The 22,584-nt window shown below is 45.0% G+C and overlaps 1 protein-coding gene across 1 annotated transcript in view; it reads left to right on the top strand.

Moving 5' to 3' along the window:
- Window positions 1-7,038: 7,038 nt before the first annotated feature.
- PACS1 (phosphofurin acidic cluster sorting protein 1) overlaps window positions 7,039-22,584 on the top strand; it is a 115,129-nt gene continuing 99,583 nt past the window's right edge. The window contains exons 1-4 of the mRNA XM_088442519.1: window positions 7,039-7,305; window positions 17,008-17,095; window positions 18,380-18,469; window positions 18,825-18,950. Of these exons, the coding sequence (XP_088298645.1) occupies window positions 7,124-7,305; window positions 17,008-17,095; window positions 18,380-18,469; window positions 18,825-18,950 (486 nt within the window). The 5' untranslated portion in view covers window positions 7,039-7,123. The remainder of the gene's footprint in view (window positions 7,306-17,007; window positions 17,096-18,379; window positions 18,470-18,824; window positions 18,951-22,584) is intronic.

Raw genomic sequence — 22,584 nt, 5'->3', positions numbered from 1 at the left:
GGGTGGGTTAGAGGTAGGGTAGTATACTTACCTCCTTCTGTTGTGACCCAGTCTGGATTCCGACTGCCGGGATCCTGAATGCTGGCATTTGTAACCTGTACAATACATTTATGGTACTGGGAGTATTTTTATTTTATACTGTTTAATAACATCAGCATATCTTATTGCTAAATATTTTATTGGGTTGGTAGGGACCACTACAAGTTAGTTGCCTGAGGACCCCACAAAACTTCATCTGGCCCTGCGCCTGGGTGGTGCTAGATCCAGGCCCGCCAAGAGCCTCGCCAGGCCTGTGTAAAAGGGGAGCGTAGTCTAATCGCGGGAGGCGTGGCCACACCCCTTAGGTAAAAAAAGTTATGCAGCGCTGCTGTGCACTGGCAAGTGGGGCGCAGTGAGCCCCCTCAGCCCGGTGCATAACCAGTGGGGGGCGTGATCAGCTTGATCGCTCCCCCACACAGGCGACTGCTGTGGCTGCTTCTTAGCAGCCTCCCAATGCAGCCCAGCACACAGCAGCATGTGCTGGGCTGTTGTGATGTAAGTATAGGAAAGATTCCTGGACTACACACCCTTTATTATTATTATCCTTTATTTATATGGCGCCACAAGTGTTCCGCAGCGCCTTACATAGTACATAGAACTAATAGGTGAACAAGAAACAAGTAACTTACAGTACATTACAGTGCAGGACAAGGACACGACTTATATACATTACTGAAATAGTGATTAAAGCACTCACAATAAGCTGCCGGGAGTTGGCAGTCCCGTGTTAGGTGCCCTAATGGGGAGTAGAGAGTAGAAGAAAATGTAAAGAGAAGCACATGAGGGAAGAGGTCCCTGCTCATGAGAGCTTACATTCTAAGGGGAGGGGCAGACAGACAGGCGTGACACAGAAGGGGAAGATAGGAAGGAAAGAGCATGAGGTGGGTTAGGATGAGTGCTGAAAGGCCTTGATGAAGTAGTGGGTCTTGAGAGCCCGTTTGAAGATTTGTAGAGAGGTGGAAAGTCTGATAGGGAGAGCATTCCAAAGGTAGGGAGCAGCATGGGCAAAATCTCGGATGCGGGAGTGGGAGGAAGTAATCAATTTTACAAGAGAGGCGGCATGCATTAGTTGAGCGAGGTGGACGGGTGGGAGTGTGAAGGTCAGAAATGTATGCGGGAGAGGATATGGAGAGGGCTTTGTAGGCGAATGTAAGAACCTTGAATTGGCATCTGAAGGGGAGCCAGTGTACGGCTTGAAGGAGAGGGGAAGCAGATGTAGAACGTCTGGAGAGGAAGATGAGCCGAGCAGCAGCATTGAGAACAGATTGTAGTGGAGAGAGGTGATAGACCGGGAGGCCAGCTAGAAGGTTACAGTAGTCCAATCTGGATATGACCAGTGAGTGGATGAGGGTTTTAGTGGCACCCTGGGTGAGGAAGGGTCTAATCCTGGAGATATTTTTTAGGTGAAAATGGCAGGACTGCGAGAGGTGCTGAATGTGTGGTTTAAAGGAGAGGGAGGAGTCTAGGATAACTCCAAGACAGCGCACTTTGGGGCGGGAGGAGATAGTTGTGCCATCAATAGATAATAAAATTGTGGGAAGTGATGTAGTGGAAGATGATCCAGCTCAGAGGGTGAGGATGGGAAGATGATCAGCTCAGTCTTAAACATGTTAAGTTTAAGAAAGCGCTGGGACATCCACGAAGAGACAGCAGAGAGACAGTTGGAGATACGGGTAAGGAGCAAGGGGGAGAGCTCAGGGGTGGAAAGGTAAATATGAGTATCATCTGCATAGAGATAATATTGGAGGTCAAAGGAGTTAATGAGTTCACCTAAGGAGGATGTATATAGGGAGAAAAGGAGAGGTCCAAGAACAGAACCTTGGGGAACTCCTACTGTTAGTGGAAGTGGAGGGGAAGAGGAGTCATGAGAGGACACAGCGAAGGAACCATCAGAGAGGTAGGAGGAAAGCAAGGAGAGGGCAGTGCCACGTAAACCGAGCGTAAAGGATTTGCAGGAGGAGAGGGTGGTCTACAGTGTCAAATGCAGCAGAGAGGTCAAGGAGAATGAGCAGAGAGTAGTGGCCCTTGGATTTGGCAGCAAGGAGGTCGTTGCTGACTTTCGTGAGGGCAGTTTCAGTGGAGTGGAGAGATCGGAAGCCAGATTGAAATGAGTCAAAGAAGGAGTGGGAGGAAAGAAAGGTGGTAAGGCGGTTGTAGACAATACGCTCAAGGAGTTTGGAAGCAAAAGGGAGAAGAGAGATGGGTCGATAGTTGGAAAGTATGTTAGGATCAAGGGTGTTTTTTTAAGAATAGGGGATACAAGAGCATGTTTGAATGCAGAAGGGACAGTGCCAGATGATAGGGAGAGATTAAGGAGGTGAGCCAGATGGGAACAGGCAGAAGGAGACAGGTGTGAGGGGAGACGGGAAGGGATAGGGTCAAGAGGGGAGGTGGAAGGAGGGGAGGACCGGATGAGGGCCATGACTTCCTCTCCAGAAGCAGGGGAGAAGGATGTCAGAGTTGGTGAGACAGAAGGGGAGGGATGGTAAGGGCAAGGAGGGGGAGGACTGCTGAGGGTCTGATGGGATATGATGTCCTCACGTATGGAGTCAATTTTAGATGTAAATTAGGTGGCAAAGTCGAGGGCAGAGAGCGAGGAGGGAAGGCGAGGAGGGGAAGGGCAGAGTAGGGAGTTGAAAGTGGCAAAGAGACGCCGGGGGTTTGAGGACTGGGAGGAGATGAGGTTCTTGAAATATGTTTGTTTGAAGAGAGACAGGGCAGCACTGTAGGAAGAGAGAATAAATTTAAAATGGAGGAAGTCAGCCTTAGAGCGTGACTTTCTCCACTGACGCTCTGCAATTCTTGAACACTTTTGTAGGTATCTGGTGCATTTGGAATGCCAGGGTTGTGGTGTGGATCTGCGAGGGTGAGTAGTTTTTGCTGGAGCAGTAGAATCAAGAGCAGAAGTAAGGGAGGAATTGTACAGGGAAGTGGCTTGTTCAGGACAGGAGAGAGAAATGATAGGGGAGAGAAGAGAGTCCAGCAGAGAGGAAAAAGCAACAGTGTCAATAGCCTCAATATTACGCTTAGTAATGGTAGCCTTAGGAGTTAAAGGAGGGGAAGGAGAGAGGGATAGGTTAAAAGAGAGAAGGTGATGGTCAGAGAGGGGGAATGGGCAATTGGAGTAATCAGAAATATCACAATGGTGAGTAAAGACCAGGTCAAGTGAGTGCCCACTCACATGGGAGGGTGATGAGGTTCATTGGGCGAGACCAAATGAAGAGGTGAGGGTAAGGAGTTTAGCTGCAGAGGATTCTGTGGGAATGTCAATAGGAATATTAAAATCACCTAGGATAATGGAGGGAAGATCTGAGGAAAGAAAGTGAGGGAGCCAGGAAGCGAAGTTGCCAAGGAATTTGGAGGGAGAGCCAGGGGGACGGTAAATGACAGCCACTCTGAGGTTTACTGGTTGGAAGAGGTGTATAGCATGAACCTCAGATGTGGGGAATGTAAGGGATGGTTCAGAGGGTATTAGCTGGTAGGAATAACTGGTGGCTGGAAGGACCCCAACACCACCACCATGGCGACCCCCAGGCCGGGGGGTGTGGGAGAAGGCAAGGCCCCCAGAGGATAGAGCAGCAGAAGTGGTGTCAGAGGGTGAAATCCAAGTTTCAGTGATGGCTAGGAGATTCAGAGAGTTGGAGATAAAAAGGTCATGGGTGGGGACCCAGAATATATATAATGGGAGGTGCTGCCTGTTGAGACTTTATTGCAGGCACATGTGATGTAAGCCTGGGTAATTAATACCCGCTCCCCCCCCCTCTCGGCGCCCCTGGCTAGATCCAACTTTGGCACTGAGTAGGGATAGCCACCGATGGGTTAACCAGCGCTCGTGCTATTAGTGATTAATATTGATTGCAGTAAACCATCCCTGCTGGGGAGCTCAGATGGCTGTGACAGAGGTGTAACTGGGGCACCCAGGGCAAACTGAAAATGGTAGCTTCCCCCCAAAAAAAAATTCTATTAAAAGGGCAAACCATACTATACTACATGTGAAAGGCTTAAACTTACCTGCTGTAGAGCTGCACTGTTTGCTCCGCTGGGGATTGTCAGCATTGGCTATTACTGGTTCAGCAGTTAAGGTGTGTATCCACTAGACCAGAGGTTCCCAAACACGGTCCTCAAGGCTCCCCAACAGTTCAGGTCTTAGAGACAACCATGGTTGAGCAACATGTGGTTAAATCAAATTGACTGAGGTACTAATTAAGTCACCTGTGCTCGACCATGGATATCTCCAAAGCCTGAACTGTTGGGGAGCCTTGAGGACATCGTTATCGTTCAATCGCTCATTAATCGTTCATAAATCGTGCATTAACATGTCGAGAACAACCAGCGATGCCTGCTCCTGCTGGTCATTTTCATCATCATCGTCTGAACACGTAGACCAACCTGCCGATATCGACAGGTTGTGCATGTTTGGGGATGAGGGAGGGTGTCTGCACTGAAAGACATATCATTCAGTATGGGCACACTGATTCAGACCCGGTGGCAAGCGCTGAACGCTCACAACCGGGTCGATGGTAGCCCAGAGCGCATGCGCACGACGGAGCCGGCTCCGTCGTGCGCATTCGCGAGACCCGGATAGCGACGGGCAAGCTGTCGCTCCGGGTCTCGCAACAAAGGGGGCGTGCTGTCGATGTTGAGTGACAGCACGTCCCCTTTGGTGGGCGGGCCGGGGTTTGTGGCTGCCCATACGGAGGCGTTCCCATGAGAACGCCTACCATCTGGGGGCGGCCCCACTGACATCACAAGTGATGTCAGTGAGAGAGCATTCGGCTCTGTTTGAGCCGAAAGCTCTCTGGGGCTTGCGGCAACGAGACCCTACCACAAGGGTCTCGTCGCAAGCCCGATGGTCGCGACCACCTTCCTGGCTGCTCGCTATAGCTGTGGGTGGTCACCCACAGCTATGCGACCGGCCAGGAGGCCGTTCTAAAAAAAGAAAGACCGGCCCTGATTCAGAGCGAGCGCTGTTAGAGCGACCGGCTCTGAATCAGGGCCACTATCCACTACACAGGATGAAGAACGATTGCATGATTACAATGTTGTAATACCACTTGTCCTTTAGTGTGTGATAGGAGAAGCTGGGAGTGCTCGCGTCTCAGAGGAGATCTAGTCCCATCCACTCTGCTCCTGCTGCACGGTGCGTGGAATGCTTGGTGGGTCGTCTGCACAATCACATTGCAAGGAGGTGGGAGGCAGCAGGCCGGTCACAATTGTGGCTGTGGGCGTATTTTAACCTTCCCTGATGTATGTCATGACACAACTGCGGCCCTGATTCAGAGATAGACACTAATCCGATCGTAGCTGAGAATTTGCACAGAACACAGCTACGAAAATATGCTAAAAGTTCCAAAGCTTACCAGAGCATACCATGTCCACCGCTGCCTTCCCATGAGTATGACGTCGCTTACCTGCGTAAATATTGGTAACATCGAGCGGCCATCTTGCCATTGCGGAAGGTCTGACCTGCCACAGACTCAGCAGGTCTCCTGGCACACAGAGAGCTCTCATGGTGCATAGGAGATCGAAAGGGCTAATGTATGCACGCCCATGTAACGGCTATTAAATGATCAGACAAGCCTGGGTTTTTCTGACCACCCACAAACGCTGACAACCCGTCGCTCACTTTGCGATGGATTCCTCTGTGCAATCGTAATCACAATGCAATCGATATGCACACGCAGTGTGGCTTTTACACATGCCCGATGGCAAACAATCTCAATTTACGCATGTGATCGCCATTGCGTCCGTCTCTGAATTAGGCCGTGTGTCCACCCACTCTTCCTCCTCACCTCCCAGCCTATTTCCTCTGCTGCCCCCCAAAGTTGAATTAGAGCATGGTCAGCACAGAGAGCCACTCTGTTGCCATGCTCTATTCACCTTCTCCTCCCCTCAGGCTGTCTGACCGCAGCCTCATAAGTACTGATCACCACAGCTCCACCACATCCTCTGTACCCTACTACCATCTCACACCTACCGAGAGCCCGTCCCGCCCCCAACATGGGCAGCCATGGCCCTCATACTGTCTGCAACGGCCAGTTAAGCAACAGCACTACATTAGGGAAAGCATTAAAAAAAACCTGAAAAACAAATCATCGGTAACAGCCTGCAATCTCCGCCATCGACCATTTGTGGCAAATCATTATTGGCCTGAATGAGAAATGTACGTAAACCTGATTGTTTACGTACATTTTTGAATGTTTGCGTACATATTCGATTGCCTGTGCCAATCCCGTTCTGAGTCCTTCTTGATCGTACTCAGTGTCGCCATGCTGCAGCATGATTGACATGCTGCGGGCATATGTGGGTAGCGTGCCGCCCCCGATTCCTGGAAATGCCGAGGCCAGGTACTGCGTCAGGGGATGGAAATTTCTTGACCCCGCAAGCGGGCAGGAGGTGGCCAGTCTGAGTCATTTTCCGTTTACTCAGATGGCCAATACCGAAAATATCACAGCAATCGGATCTACGATGCCACCTGGAGTTGTCTTTTTTCCCTCAGATGCCTCTTGCACGCATTAGCATATTAGTTGTACGTTATCGCACATGTTGCTTCCCTGCAGGTGTGCAATACCGTGCAGATCTGAATCAGGCCCAGAGTGTATATCTCAATATATTTCTCAGGCTGCACACCCTAATGAAATGTTCTGCGCACACCAATATATTATATATATATTGTACACTGGAAGAGCAATATGACATAATCTCAGGTATTATGAGATAAGGACAACTGATTATCATTACGGCAGGTTGCGGCTATTGCAGACGGCCCAGAGTTGTGATAACGTTTGACAGCTACTGTTTGGTCGTAGCTAAGTAGGTGACCCGTATCATCACTGACTGAGACAACAAGGTGTCGCCGCAGCCGTATTGCTACACCCTGATTGGTCAGCACAGCGATGACGTGGAGGAAGGAAGCCTCGCCCGTAAACATCGCTCAGTGGCGCTGATTGGCTGCTAGAAGGGACGGCGCGTGTTACAAGCCACGCTCATCTGTGATTGGCTGCGTCCCGCCCCTCCAGGGGCGCTCCTCCTCCATCCGTGATTGGCTGCTGCCTCAGTCTCCTCTGGTCTCACTGTCTTCGCCATGTCCGAGCGCTCCGTGTCTACGGGGCCCTCGGGGGCCACCATCATCTCTACACCAGGGAGCTCCTCCCTTAGCGGTGACGTTCCCGTTACTGGCCCCGCCCCGGCTGCAGGAGGTCCGGTTCGCATGAACTTGTACGCGACATGGGAGACAGACCGAGGCAGTGCGGCCTGCGTACCCAGGTGTGACGTAAGCACGTAATGTGATGTCATTCACACCTGCAGCTAAATGGGCGGGAGGAGTTAGGGAAGTCTTTAATGTGTGACTGAGTGAAAGTGTGTGGATATGAGGAGAGAGAGCAGGCACAGGAAGGGGTATATTTTTAGAAGTTGAGATGTTGCCTATGGCAATCAATCAGATTCTAGCTATTATCTTCTAGAATGTGCTAGATAAATGTTAAGCAGAATCTGATTGGTTGCTATGGGCATCTCCACTTCTAAAAACCGGCACCTTAATAAATATACCCCTAAGTGCGGTAGTGAGTGCAGGGCTTTATGTGTGAGAGTGATGGGTCCTGCTGTGATGTAGGTTCAAAGTCACACTCGGGGTACTGGCTGGACTGTGTATACCAGGATAATGTATAGAAACACAACTCTGCTCCCACATATAAAACACTTTCCTTGCACTAACACACTGCAGGCTGCTGTAAGCTTCGGCATTGCTGGCGTTGACAAGCAGCATGCAGTGCCTTTGCGCAAAGGGAATATTGTTATGCATGGGTGCAAAGAGCTGAGTGTCTCTAGATATTGACCTGGAATACACGGTGTGGTGCTGTCTGGCAGAGGGTCCCACCATTACCTAGGTGGGCCAGTCCGACTCTATGTCCATTTACATCTCCTGTACCAAAGCTTCCCAAGTAATAGTGCTAAAATGTTGCAGCAGACTGCACATTCTTGTGTTGCAACCGTTTAAACATCTGACTGCTCTATAATGCTTGTTTCATTTAGATTTATTGTTAATATGTAATAAGATGATTTTTTTATTTATGTTAATTCCGTTGCTCTGATTCTATTTTGGTAACACTGCTGACCTTGTAGCATTGGAACCATGTATGGACATGGATACAGTCAGCACAAATATTGCGGGTGCTCAATTACTCCTAGTACCCACAAAGTTGGCACATATCATTAGGTGTACATAGGTGTATTACGCAAGAATGTCAATCTACATAAGTCCCTAACTTTTAACTGTGTATGCGGGGTGCTCACAGCACCCCATGGTCTTAAATTGTAGATAATTCTGAAATGTGGTTGGCAACACTGCCACGTTGCTGTAAATTTTTCAATTAGAGGTTATAGTTTAAGCCATTGTACCCAAAGTCATTCCACATGCTATACTTTTTTTCTCTGTGAAGTGAAATTAGGAGCAGGGTGCTGTGAACACCCCATGTACGTAGGTACGGTATCCATTTTTGGTATTGCAATTTTCTGATTATTATTGTGAATGGGGATTTTCAACATAGAACAGTCAAATCAGACACCATTCTAGCTACATCAATAGCCACTAAAAAGGAAAGTTTCCATGCTAGGAATTTGTAATCAGCAAAGTCTAGTGGCTCAATCATTATGTCAGAAAGACCAAGTGTAGATCCCATGAAGCTACTGACTCAAAATAAGGCATTTAGACGTTAAGAACCACTTGAAGAAAAGTCACAATCTCAGGAATATCTGCTGATTTCCTCTGAAAGAAAATAGAGACGAAACCTGTGATTTAAGAGATGACCACTGTCCAGATCACCCTCTGATGTGTAACCGGCCGATCCGACGAGCGACAGGACCCTGCATTGGAAAGTACATACACACTTGCACGATGTAGGATGCCATGCTGCATCACGGCCAACCTGAAGATATCGCATGTGACCGTGGGAGCGCGCAAATCGAGCATACGCTTAAAACAATATGCCAGTTGTCGTTCAAATTTGCCTGGAAACGACAATTCGGGCCAATATCGGTTGTGTGTATCCAGCATAAGAAAGACACCAGTCTGTGTATGTTAACCACACTTTGTGTTAAGTCTTTGAGGAGACATCTTTTCTAGACTTGCTTTTGCTATGAAAAAAACTCATCTAGCTCATTTAGCTCTCAGCATCATGGCCTCAACAACTATGCTGTTAAAGCCAGATGAGCTAAGTCTTGATGGTAAAATGTACCCAACTTGGAAAGTCTTCATTTAGAGGCAACTTTGACTGTGTTTCTGTCACCATGCTTAAAATGTTGGAGTACCATGATATTCTCGCCACTCTGATGGTACTAGAATTACTGGGACAGCCTCTTTCTTGGTACCCAAGGATGTATGGGTTTTGGAGGTAAGATATAAACTAGTCTGTACATTGATTGGGCATCATAGTGTCCATTTTGGATCCCTTGTTCTTGCACAGTACCAAGCCAGTTTGCGGTTCAGCCAAGTGGCTACATTGTCAAGTTCCAGCTGTCTCAACCTCCCCACAGTACTGGGACATACTGTACTGTTTTACCCAGCATAAACTTTGGCAGTTTCCATAATACCATAGAGAATCTGCTATGCCCCTTATGGTTTCTATATACCATAGTCATGGCATCCTCTGACTGTATTCAAATAGAGAGGGATGGATCTTTCAGAAGAGCCGTAAATTCATAGGTTGAGTGTCACGACCACTGTCTTTGCAGGATGGCATCTGTGGTTACAGTTGTGTAGTCCCAGATGAAGAACAATTGCTGAGATTTTGCCACCACAGAAGGCACTGACTAGAAAGTGGCTTTCAAAAAAGTTCAAAACCTATCTCCGTTCCATTATGCTTCAGTCTCACATTATATGATTTGATCTAGAGATGTGAGGTTCGGTTTTCCTGAAAAACCCACACACCCGAACTTAGTGGTTCCCAATTGAATCAAGTCCCAGTTCGGAATCACTTTGGGGTTCCTAGTCGAACTGAGTGCTGATTCGGTCCTGCTGTCAGTTCGGAACTCGGATTTAAAAACCGAACTTGGGTTTTGGATTGCATGTAAATAGGTCCAAATTACATGTCATAGCTTTCTTAGTGGAATAAACGGAATGCGAACCTTGACACTTGAGGGTGGTTTTGGCAAAACCAAACCACAATGATGAAGTAAAACCAAAACCAAAACACGGGGGTCTGTGCACATCTCTAATTTGATTCACTGGTCCCGAAAGATCAAGAGATGGGCTCCTACCAAACATTTTACTTGGTGTGGAAGAACGCATCATGGAGTCTGTTATTCAGCTGGCTTGTGGTCTGTACAATTGCCTAGGCAGGCCTGCTTTTTTCTTTTGTGGCCACCCTCCAAGTAGATCCTTTAGTTTTTCCAAATCAAAATTGATAAAAATTAAGAACAAAACCTTTGTCCTTTTCATAATTGCTCATTAACTGTGAGGAGAGAGTTCTTCTTCCTGTGGCTTGAGAGATAATTCTGTCCAGTTCATGACCAAAGAGGACAACTTCCTCGAATGGTAAGTTTAGACATACCTCCCAGGATCTAAATAACACAGAGAAAAAGCAGTCAGCGCTCACATGCAAGGGACAGTTGTTACCACTAGCTGCTTCTCCGGAAGGTGTCCTAAACTCTGCCAATAGCAGAAAATACAAGAAAGGAGAAAAGCGCTCTGTGGTAAAGGGATATACAGATGTAAGAATGTGTAAAGGATTTGGGGTCTGGGTATTGTGATCTTAATGGCTGTAGTGTTTGGTGTGAGTGGAGAATCTGAAAATGTATGGTGAATATATATAAATATATATATACACACACATGTGTATACACTTATATATATATATATATATATAATTCTCTTTAAAGATAGATGTATGACGTCAGGTAGGCAATAACTTGAGGCTGGTAGTTGATAAATAATTCGGAATTTTGTCCAATGATTATTGTGAATGATGTTTTAATAATTAAAGCAATCAGTCTCTCTGCTTCTGGCAGGTGGGCAACAACTGTAGGCTGGGTGTTGTGAATTGGAAGATGATATGATGTAATACAGGCCTTGTAGATTGCCAGAGAATAGGACCAACTGTCCTTATGTAATTTTTATATAAAAAACACTGTCAATCTATCTGGCTATGCAGGTAGACAAAAACTGTAGGCTGGATGTTGCAATAAGAACTCTGGCCCTCATTCAGAGCCGTTCGCTATTTGCGGTCGTTCGTTTAAAAACAAGGGGTGGCTATTCAAATGATCCGTACGCACATTGTAGTCTGTTCACACCTCTAAGTCTGAACGAGCGAGCAAAACATACGCTCGTTTATTTGTTAAAAACGCCCCCTGGCCGCTCGCATCCTACGTCATGTCCGCTATTTATTAGATTAATCGAGTACATCGACCAGCGTATGAACTGCTCGCTATTCTTGTGGTTGGTGTTTGCTACCACAAATTTGCGAACAGTTCTGGCTATAAAATAACCCAGTGACGTGAACAATGACGCTGCTGTTTTAAATATACACACCCATAAAACGCCCGTTTTGACCTTTAAGCACGCCTGCGTTCGGATCTCCACTCCCCGTTTTCAAGCACCTTCCCCTGTTACCACCCACATACGCCTCATTCTGTCATTAAAAATAGCAGGCACTCGCTATATTGCGTACCAACGATTTTTGGCCGCACTGACTGGTTCGCGCATGCGTACTAAAAACCGTACGCATGCGCAGATGTGCAAACATCGCTCGGAACGAGCGTACTGCCGCTAACGAGCGGCTCTGAATGAGGGCCTCTGTTTTATGATGAAAGCTGAAATTAGGTGTTGATAAACAAGGATAGGTGTTACATATTGCAAATTGGTCCAGCCCGATTGCAGAGGTTCTTGGTGAGCTGTATGATCCAGTCACACTGGAAAGTTGGACTAGGGACAGGAGGATGTGAAATTGTGAAAATGTGATATGTGTAAACTATAATAAGGGAGAGATGGGGGAATTCAATTCAGTGCAATGATGAATAACCGCGGGAGGGAGCTCCTGCAGCTATTCAATTCAATGCGCTGTGTGCCTTGTCGGGAAGCAGGTAAGTCAGAGAATGCTGGTTCTCGCGACTTAACCTGGGTGTTAAGGCGCGGTAACCGGCATTCTCTGACTAAAGTGCCGGGAGCGCAGCTGTTAGCGCCGATCTAAGCTGGAAAACAGCTGCGTGCCCGGCACTTTTGTCAGATATCTCCTCGCATCCCTAGGGTGGTGCGAGAAGAAATCCTTTGCCCGCCCAAACAGCGTGTTGTATTGAATAGCTGCGTGAGCTCTCTCCCGCAGCTATTCTACATCGCACTGAATTGAATTCCCCCCTTAGATAGGGAAGCTATAAAGGTTATGGGGGCGGTTCTGGAATCTGATAAGCTTGTCTGAAGAGGTGAGTTTTCAGGGAACGCTTGAATGTTTGGAGACTAGCGGAAAGTTTTATTGTACGTGGGAGGGCATTCCACAGGGTGGGTGCAGCCTGAAAAAGGTCCTGTAACCTTGCATGGGAACAAGTAATGTGTAAGGAGAAGAGATGCAGATCTTGTGCAGAGCGGAGATGTCGGGTTGGAAGATATTTTGAGATAAGTGAAGACGTATGTTGGTGTGGTTTGGTTAATAGCTTTATGTGTGAGTAAGTATTTTCACACTACTGGGGGGGGTTCCACTACTGGGGGCACTACTGGGTGGGGGACCACTACTGGGAGCACTATATAAAGGGCACTACTGGGGGCACTGCATTGGGGTGACCACTACTGGAGGCACTGCATAGGGGGGGACTACTACTGGGGGCACTGTAAAGGGCACTGCATACGGGGCATCACTACTGGGGGCCTGCATAAGGCGGACCACTGCTGGGGCACTGCAGGGAGGGACTACTACTGGGGGAACTGCATAATGGGGACCACTACTGCATACTGCAAGTATTTTATATTGAATACGGTAGAAGACTGGCAGCCAATGGAGGGACTGACAGAGTGGATCAGCAGACACTGAATGTTTGGTGAGAAAGATCAGCCTTGCAGCTGCATTCAATATGGATTGTAGCGGCAAGAGTCTGTTTTGGGGAAGACCAGTAAGGAGACTTTTGCAATAGTCAATGCGGGAAATAATGAGTGCATGTATTAGAGTTTTTGCAGTGTCTTGTGTAAGATATGGTCGAATTTTGGTTATGATTTTTAGATGTATGTAACAGGATTTAGAGACAGATTGAATGTGGGGAACAAAAGACAGTTCAGAATCAAGGATGACACCTAGGCAGCGAGCTTGTGGGGTGGGGTTGATTGTTGAGTTGTCAACAGTTATAGAGATATCAGGTTGGTAACTACTATTGGCTGGCGGAAATATAATTAATTCTGTTTTGGATATATTAAGTTTGAGGTGGTGAGAGGCTATCCAAGATGAAATGGCAGAGAGAGCACAGATGGTGACAAATCTGGGGAGGATAGGTAGATTTGAGTATCATCCGTGTACAGATGATACTGAAAACCAAAAGAGCTGATTAGTTTGCCAAGAACGGTGGTATAGATTGAGAAAAGCAGAGGACCCAAGGCTGAGCCAACTGATAGAGTTAGCGAAGTGGAGGTAGAATCAGAAAAGCGAACAGTGAAAGAACGATTAGATAGGTAGGATGAGAACCATGAAATGGCTGTGTCTTGAAGACCTAGGGATTGTAGTGTTTGTATGAGAAGAGAGTGATCAACAGTGTCAAAAGCAACAGAGAGATCTAGAAGAATTTGAAGTGAGTAATGGCCTTTAGCCTTGGCAGTGACCAGTGACCAGATCATTTACTACCTTAGTCAGTGCTGTCTCTGTGGAATGTTGGGAACGAAAGCCTGACTGAAGTGGGTCCAATAAGTTGTGGGTGTTCAGATAGTGTATGAGGCGAGTGTAGGCAAGTCTCTCCAGTAGCTTGGAGGGGCAAGGGAGTTGGGAGATAGGACAGTAATTGAGAGAGAGAGTTAGGGTCAGAATTTTGTTTTTTCAAAATGGGGGTGATCACTGCATGCATGAACAGTAATGGAAAGATACCAGTAGAGAAAGAGAGATTACAGATTTTAGTTAAGTGTGGGATGAGCACAGGAGACAGAGCTTTACTGATTTGTGAGGGTATAGGATCAAGAGAAGAGGTAGTAGAGTAGGAGGATAAGAAGAGTGTAGATACTTCTTAGATGTTTTGGTTCTTGTTGGAAAGTACTGTAGCTTGTCTTGAGTAGAAATGATTGGCTGATGGCATCTCTGAGATTTGTCTGTGAAAAGTGTGCAAGCTGCTTTTGCCAATATGACCAGCACTCACAGTGACTCAGTTTGTTTAAAGCGAATAAAAAGCTCCTGGCCCTTGTGGGGTTGCACTCCAGCTAATGCTGTTTTCCCAGCTGCTGCTACAGTAATGTCTGCAAGCTGGCACCACAATATATGTGAAAATGTGTATTTATGCAGAAAGAAATTGTTTGGGTAACTTATTGCAACGAGGTCACCTTAACTGACAGTAGATGACACCATTTTATTCTTATAATATAATAACCTGACATAATGGGATTGTATTACTTCAAGTAATTCTTGGGTGCACACGCTGAGCAGTTAAGTGTCTCTGGAAATTATTTTGCAATGTTGGGAACTAGACCGCTATGAGCAAAGTTGTACTTGTAGAGTAGAATTCTGAGACTTATTGTATACTGTAAAATAATATTAAAAGCAAAAACCTAGTAAACGCACAAGATTGCTAGTATTAATGTATGATTTCCTATCCACCTACAGGATTGTTTCTGTCTACTAGAAGCATCTTCTGTGTGCTAGAAGTTGGTCTTTCACTCTGCAGCTTTTAGAGTATGTTCAGGGCCTCTCATTGGAGGAGGACTTAACATGTTAGAAAATCTTGCTGGTGTGAGATAACTAGCATAATGGAATGTGTTTCCCAGAGAGTGATCCTATTGGTTATGGTCAGGGGAGGCCATGGTCTGTGTGATAATATATTTCTGTGAAGGGCAATGATGAGTTAAGCTGCACATGCACAAAAATGGGATTGATTCAGAGTCACACGCAAGCAAGCCAGTCACAGATGCAGGCACATTGCGTGTTTGGAAATAAATGCGAATTCCTAGCTGCATTCACAGTGTGCCGCATCTGTGTGGCTATACTGGGGCCAGTCCATCTACTTGTCCCCTGCCTCCCAGTTATACCCACTCGGCCGCAAGTGGAGCTGCAGCCAAGGTGTTTATGACTCCGAAGTTGCTCAAAGTCGTGTATAATACTCGGCTACAATTTTACTAAATACTTGTGAGCAACCCTGAATCTACTGGTTTGCTAGCATGAGACAGGAGTTGCCAGCTTTGTATTATAGAACAGTATATTTATTGTAGCCTCATGCTGAAATTAAACATTTCACAAAATATCTCATTACAGCATGAAGCTACAACATGTACGCAGTGAGCGTATGAAGTGAATAAATAAGATGTCCGCAGGGCCATAGAGAGCTGTGCCGGGTCCGAGTAATTTTGGGGCGTCACCTAATGTAAGGAAGCGTGGCCACGGCTCCTTAAAAAAATGGTACAGGTGGGCACCATGTGCCACTCAGCCAAGAGCAAAACCGAACTTGAAGCTGACTCTCCCTGAATGTCACAGAGGCTCCCTAAAATAGCAGTGATTTCCATGAATCCCTCAGTCGAGCAATCTTTCCAAGGATTTGTAATGGATAACAGGTGATTTGTGCCCAAGGAAGTGTGCTGTTTTACTGGAGGATCCACATAATGTGTGTTGCATTATAGGGAGTGTGTTCTGCATTACCGGTGATCTGTGCCCAAGAATGTGTGCTGCACTACAGAGGATGTATGTTGAATTACATGAACCTAGTGGAAGGGAGAGAGTTAGAGGTTTGTCATTTAAGATGGTATAAAATAGTTTAATGCAAAGTCACCCCTATGGTAAAACATCTTATGTTAGTGGGTTCAAGTGTTAAAGAACACACTTATTGGTCATCCGTGTAGGCTCTTTCTGTGGCCATTGCAGATTTTTTTTTGCCTCCTATCACATTTGTATCTAACCCCCATTATCTAGCTGTTAATTAACTTGGAAAACAAATAAACATTGGAGCTGTGTTTATATAGTTGGACGTAAGTATATTTTATGACAGCCCCCCACAGATGTACAGATGTGTCCTTGCTCATCGAGCCTCAGTACACCATGCAGCGCGACATCAGCTGCCAGGTCCCGTGCAACTCTGTTGGCGCCGGTCGGTTTTATTTTTCGAAAATGTGTCTAAGTTGCAATGCTGATTATTTTAGTATGCAACACTTGTATATCTGTGCTTGACTGAGTCTGTAAATGGAACTTGGAGTGGATAAAAGCTGCGGCCGATGCATCGTAGCACTTCGTATGGTGATTGAGAGGCTCAGTCACACACAGATATAAAATTGATGCATCCTAGTTGCATCGCAGTGCGACTTTGGCGTATTATCGGCAAAAAAGATGCCCAGCACTGGCAGAGTCTCACGGGACCAGATGCGCCGAGAGAAGCTGTTTGGCACGACTGAAGCAAAGACAAGTGAGGACACATCTGTAGCAGTGCACGCCCTCTCCAGCACTGCTAGCATAGGTATTGCTTTCCCAATCTCCCTGAAATACATTTTTAAAATTAGACCAGTACAATATGACTTGGGGTAATCTGCAGAAAGCTCTCTTTTATCCAAGTAAATTAATTATTAAAATGACGAAAGATCAATACATTTTTATGAAAGCATTGAAAACTTACGTTAGGAAACTGTTCACACTGTTTTTTCACAGCATTATTACATTAGTAAGAAATTCACCATCATAGTCCTTTACCTTTCGGCAACTTTTGAGCATCAGTGGAAGGCTTCATAGAAAAAGCAAAACTTTGTTGGGCACAAATGGCTAGCTTTACATACAAGTAGTAGTTATTGTACTGCCGATGTAATACATATTTTCTTCCCAGGCTGTTTTCTCTGACTCTACGGAAGCTTATTATGTTGAAAGACCTAGACAAAGATTTACCATCCGTTGTTATTGCCGTGAAGCTTCAGGTAAATATGATAAACCTAATCATGTATGTACTTATATTATTTATAACAAGGACACTACTTATCATATTATTTATATTTGGGGGAAATTAGCATTTTATTTTTAACAGGAGTACTAATAATTTTGTTATTATTAAGGGGGGGGCATGAGCACTCAATTACTTTGTGGTGAGAATCGGGCAGGGATACGTGGAGGATCATAGCGCTGTTCGGCATTGGGCCTAATGCTGTTACCGCTGGCATTTTACTAAATGAAGGAAGGGGGTTTTCTTCTAAATGTATGTACTGGTTTTCACTTTGAGACAGGTAGGTATGGTGCTAGGGTGCACCCTCCTACAAATATGTCTCATTACAATATTTCATATTTTAAAATGTAATGTGTAATATGTTGTGAAATCATTGATTTGACTCTTGTATCTGTAGTCACCTTGTTTATTGCTCCAATAAAAACATGAAAACATTTTCACACTCCTGATTTACATGTTACCATTTTATGTTTGTAAGCTTAGTTTAAAGCTGACTGGCCCCGTCACCTCCGTCAGGGACAGGCAGCTGCCAGCTGTCTCTCACTCACTGTTCGGCGGGTCCTCCTCCTGGCGTTGCGGTGCGCAGCTGAGGCAGCTCCTCCATTGCTCCTCTTCTTGGGCACAGCACACCACAAACAGAGAGAGCGAATGTGCACAAGCGCATGTAACCTGACGTTCTACATGCTATTGCTGGCATTGGCGTTGCTTATAACAACTTAACAAGGCAGGGGAACGAACTAGCTCCTCTCGTTCAGAGGCAGGCAATGCAATCAGTTCCTGATGTCCGGACGTGGACATAAATTACATTTAAATCCAGGCTGATCAGCGATCTGGCTAATGGGTGGTCCGGAGTCCGCCAGGCCCGTCGATGATACTGCTGCACTTTCTGCCTTAGCCTGCCTGTCACAGGCGCAGTGAGTGCAGCTGTAAACGCGCTCAGAAAGCAAGCAGCGGGGGGTGGCGTCTTTCTAACCCGGCGCCTCCCTGCAATGCTTACCCCGAAGACTGCATTGTGACGACCCTGGGGACAGGCAGTATAGCTCCAACTGAATCCGGTTTACGTTATCTCGCCCATCAGAACAATGTATAAAAAATCCTGCCTACTTTCTGGCTTTGTTATTAAATATTTAATCAGACATAATCAATGAAAAAAATATTATTTAAAAAAATGTTTGTTAAGTAAGTCCTGTTTTTTTGTGGAATGCTCTTAAAACAGAACAAGCCAGTGTCCTAACTAATAAACAGACCTTTTGATTTTCAGGGCTCAAAAAGAATTTTGCGCTCAAATGAAATTTCTCTGCCAGCTAGCGGGGTTTCAGAGACCGAACTGCAGCTAACGTTCTCTCTGCAGGTGACTCAATAGCTTTCTTTCCTTCCCCTTTCTGACATGCTTTTCTCACTTACCTCTTTATTTTCCCTTCATGTTTGCTCTATTTTTATCTTATCTTTACCTTTTTCTTCTATTTCATGGCTATATTTTTGTCTCTTGCTTTACAAAAGTATTATCATATTCCTTATCTCACAGTGCAGTTGTACATTTATTTATACCTGTACTATGTGGAGATTACAAATATTGCAACATCTTTCACAAACCGTACAATAAACCATGACACTATTATACTATTTATATCAATGTCTGCATGGTAAAATATTTCTGTCCCTAAGAATTTATTTAATTGTTTCTTATGTTATTCTCTTATCCATAGTATCCACACTTCTTAAAGCGAAATGCTAATCGCTTACAGATCATGTTGCAAAGAAGAAAACGATACAAGAACCGAACTATCCTGGGTTATAAAAGCCTGGCTGTAGGGGTAATAAATATGGCAGAGGTGAGACAAGAACAATGACAAATATGTAAGAATATTTATTGTTGTAATAGAGTAGTGTAAATAAAGCACACATATACACACTAAGGTTTATTTAATCAGAATCCAATCCAGTACCTTGCAATGCCATACCATAACTTGATGCTTTTGAACATCACATTGACACTTTGCAGTTCTCATTGCAGCTGCTGTTGAATGTAGCATTGGGGCCATAAACCATTATGTTTAGTTCTCGGCCATGAATTAACGCTGTTTGTTCCAATGAAAGCACTGGAATGCTTCCATATTGTCTAACGAAATCCAGGTTAAATCCCATCTGCCTGGTAACTAGGCTAGCTGTCTTGTTTAGGATAGCTAAATCAGTTAACACATGAAAGGCATTGCTATGAAGCTTATGCTATTATAGACTAGTAGTACAGATGTGTCCTCATACTTCTAGCCTTAATATACCACATAGTGCGACTTGTCTGGCGGGAGTGAGCTGCTAAGTCCCGTGCTACTCTGCTAGCACCGGGCGTCTTTTTTTACACCTAAATCTGTAAATGAAGCACAACGGAAATTGCAGTGAAAAAAAGCTGTGGACGCTACATTGTAGCACTTCCTATACAGATTCAGAGACTCAGTCGCACACAGATATACAAGTGTTGCATATTAAATTAATCAGCACAGTCTGCTGGTGTATCCTAGTCCAGTGGCTCCCAAACTTTTTTGAATCACGACACCCTAGAGTATCAGCATTGTTTTCACGGCACCCCTAAGCCAAGAGTTTGTTATTGGGAAATTCAGAAGAGAATGTAAATTGTGCTGACCTGTCATCCTTAGGTTCAGTAATGTGGTGGTGGACAAGTTTGCATTTCTGTTTGTGCACATATTTATATTACATTGACCATAAATAATTTGATTTGGTGCTGGACCACCAACCTGAGGCACTCCTGAAAGTGTCCCAAGGCACCCCAGGGTGCCATGGCACACAGTTTGGGAACCACTGTCCTAGTCACATTGCATTGCATGTTAGATGCATTTTCTGCAAAAAAAAAAGACGCAAAAATGCTCAAGCTTAGCAGAGTCTCACTAGACCTGGTGCACTGTGAGGGTCTTTTAGCGTGACTGCGGCAAAGATGTGTAAGGACACATCTGTAACTGCCATATTATTTACTAATATAACCAGTTTGCATTGGATGTGTGAGTATCAAATGCACGCAAACCTCTTTAAAACCCTAAGGGGTAAATTTACTAAAGTGAGAGTTTTTAGAAGTGGAGATGTTGTCCATAGCAACCAATCAGATTCTAGATATTATCTTCTAGAATAAGGGTGGGCAATAAGCAGCCCCCAAGCTTTTGTAGAACTACACATCCCAGCATGCCATGCCACAGTTTTGCTATTTAGCCATGCTAAAACTGTTGCAGGGCATGCTGGAATGTGTAGTTCAACAACACCTGGAGGGCTATTATTGCCCACCCCTGTTCTAGAAGGTGCTAGCTAAATGTATAGTAGAATCTGATTGGTTGCTATGGGCAACATCTTCACTACTAAAATCTCTCACTTTAGTAAATTTACCCCTAAGGGCCGTATTCAATTCGGTGTGAAAAGCCGTTTTCTGCGAAAAAGTATCACGAGTGACGTAATTTTGCCATGCGAAAAGTTTCCTCCGTATTCAATTCCGGAGACTTTTTGCCGGTGTGGAAACTCAATGCATTGGAATCTGCAAAAAAGTTTTGCCAATGAATAGGTGTCGGAAAAAAGGGCAGAATTGGGGCTTTGGGGTGCAAACCTCGGAAAACCCCCTTGCACCCTTGGGACTGTCCCCCAAAGGTAAACTGTGTTGAAAAATACTTTAGATCACCTCAAAAAAGTACTTTCATTTGGGGGGCGAAAAAGTCCAAAGTTGGGGGACAAACTTAAAAACTAGCGAAATAGACTCCAGGGGGTCCCCCAAGTATGCCCCAGGTATTTTTAAGTTTGCTGGTGGTTGCGGCAGGTGGATTTTTTAAGTTTTTTAAAAGTTCACTTTAGCAACTTTAAAATATGCTAGCACCCATTCTCATGTACCCCAAATTTGCTGGGACAACTTGTTTCCCACCCAAAAAACTGCTAAATGTTATTCTTCACCACTTATGCAAAGACCGTAAATTGCAGCTATTGAGATCATTTAAGTACCCAAATACCTTCAGCAGGCCTATTCGGGGGTATGTATAGTGATCCCCAATGTCAGTGCATCTTTTGGGGGGTGTCAGGCCGATTTCCCCAAATCTGACAGTACTTTTCGCATGTTACAGTTTCGCCGGGTCCAGTTTTAGCTGATTTCTAATTGAGTACGGGGATAAGCGGGGACTAGCGCAATAGTTTTTATTTTTTTTTGATGCACAAGATATGTCTGCATACAGGTGTAATACAGGTCTTCGACCAACTGTGAATAGCCCATAGTTGATACTCAAGGAACTTTGCCTTTTTGAGAATGCATAATTACAGCCCTGACTGAAATGCATACGACTTGGTATGGAGCATACACTGTCTAAAAACAAGCAAGGTGCGTTCCAAAAACTGGCGTGCTTTCAGTGCTGCATCAGCTATGTATGTCCTGAAGAACACAATGTCAAATTTGCTTTGTAAATTACAACATGTTAAATGATTTTCTGTTGAAACCACTTCAGCCCAAATCATTAAAACATCTAGTTATTGGGCATTGAAGGGTTTTTAGGAGTTGTCCACCTTAAGATGACTAGAATTTACATGGTGTTCTGACTCTATTCTTTTATTTAATGTATGTATATGAAAAGACAGATTATTTTTTGTAGCCAAGTGTTACAAGATCGTTCTTCTGCACTGTATTTATATTTATTTAGGCATACAGCATAGTTTCGGACAGCTATTTGCCCTTCGTCAAACTTGCCTAAATAAACACTTTTGGGGGTAAATTTACTAAAGTGAGAGTTTTTAGAAGTGAGTTTTAAAAGTGATGTTGCCCATAGCAACCAATAAGATTCTAGCTATTATCTTCTAGAAGGTGCTAGTTAAATGTTAAGTAGAATCTAATTGGTTGCACTTTTAAAACTCACTTCTAAAAACTCTCACTTTAGTGAATTTATCCCTTGGTGTTAGGAATCTAATCCTGTAATGCCATTTTCCTCTTTTTACATTATTACTACATCCTGACACCCTGATTTTCTAAGTGTTTGGAGTGCTCATCGCCTGTCTATAATTTCATATATTATTATTGTAACGTTTCAGTTTCTTTTAATCCGAACTTTCCTTGGTGGTTTGCGTATGTCTCCCATGACGGGGGAACTGTGCATGTGCATGACCCATTATGCACCTGTGCAGAACAGGTACTGCGAGATCACTCGCAGTACCGATACTAGTGTTCACAGTGCCCCCAAAGCGGCAACTGGGCCATTATATATAAAGACGGCCTGTTGTACCCGTTTTGTAGGTGTGCGGGGCCTGGGTCTGCGTTTTCTGATGCAGATTTCCTGGCCTCGCTGAGCAGTTTCGTTGCCCATTCTGAGTAAACTTAAGCTTACTCACATGGGCGATGGCTGCAGCTATCGCGTCCAATGGTTGCGATAGTGATCCGATGCTGCGTCTTTGAACGCAGCATTTGGATCTGCAATGCTAACAGATCCAAGTGTCCGTTTA

This window comes from Taudactylus pleione, unplaced genomic scaffold (genome assembly GCF_031769625.1).
Source record: "Taudactylus pleione unplaced genomic scaffold, aTauple2 ptg000313l, whole genome shotgun sequence".
Lineage (NCBI taxonomy): Eukaryota > Metazoa > Chordata > Amphibia > Anura > Myobatrachidae > Taudactylus > Taudactylus pleione.
This window is presented reverse-complemented; position numbering and strand designations above follow the sequence as displayed.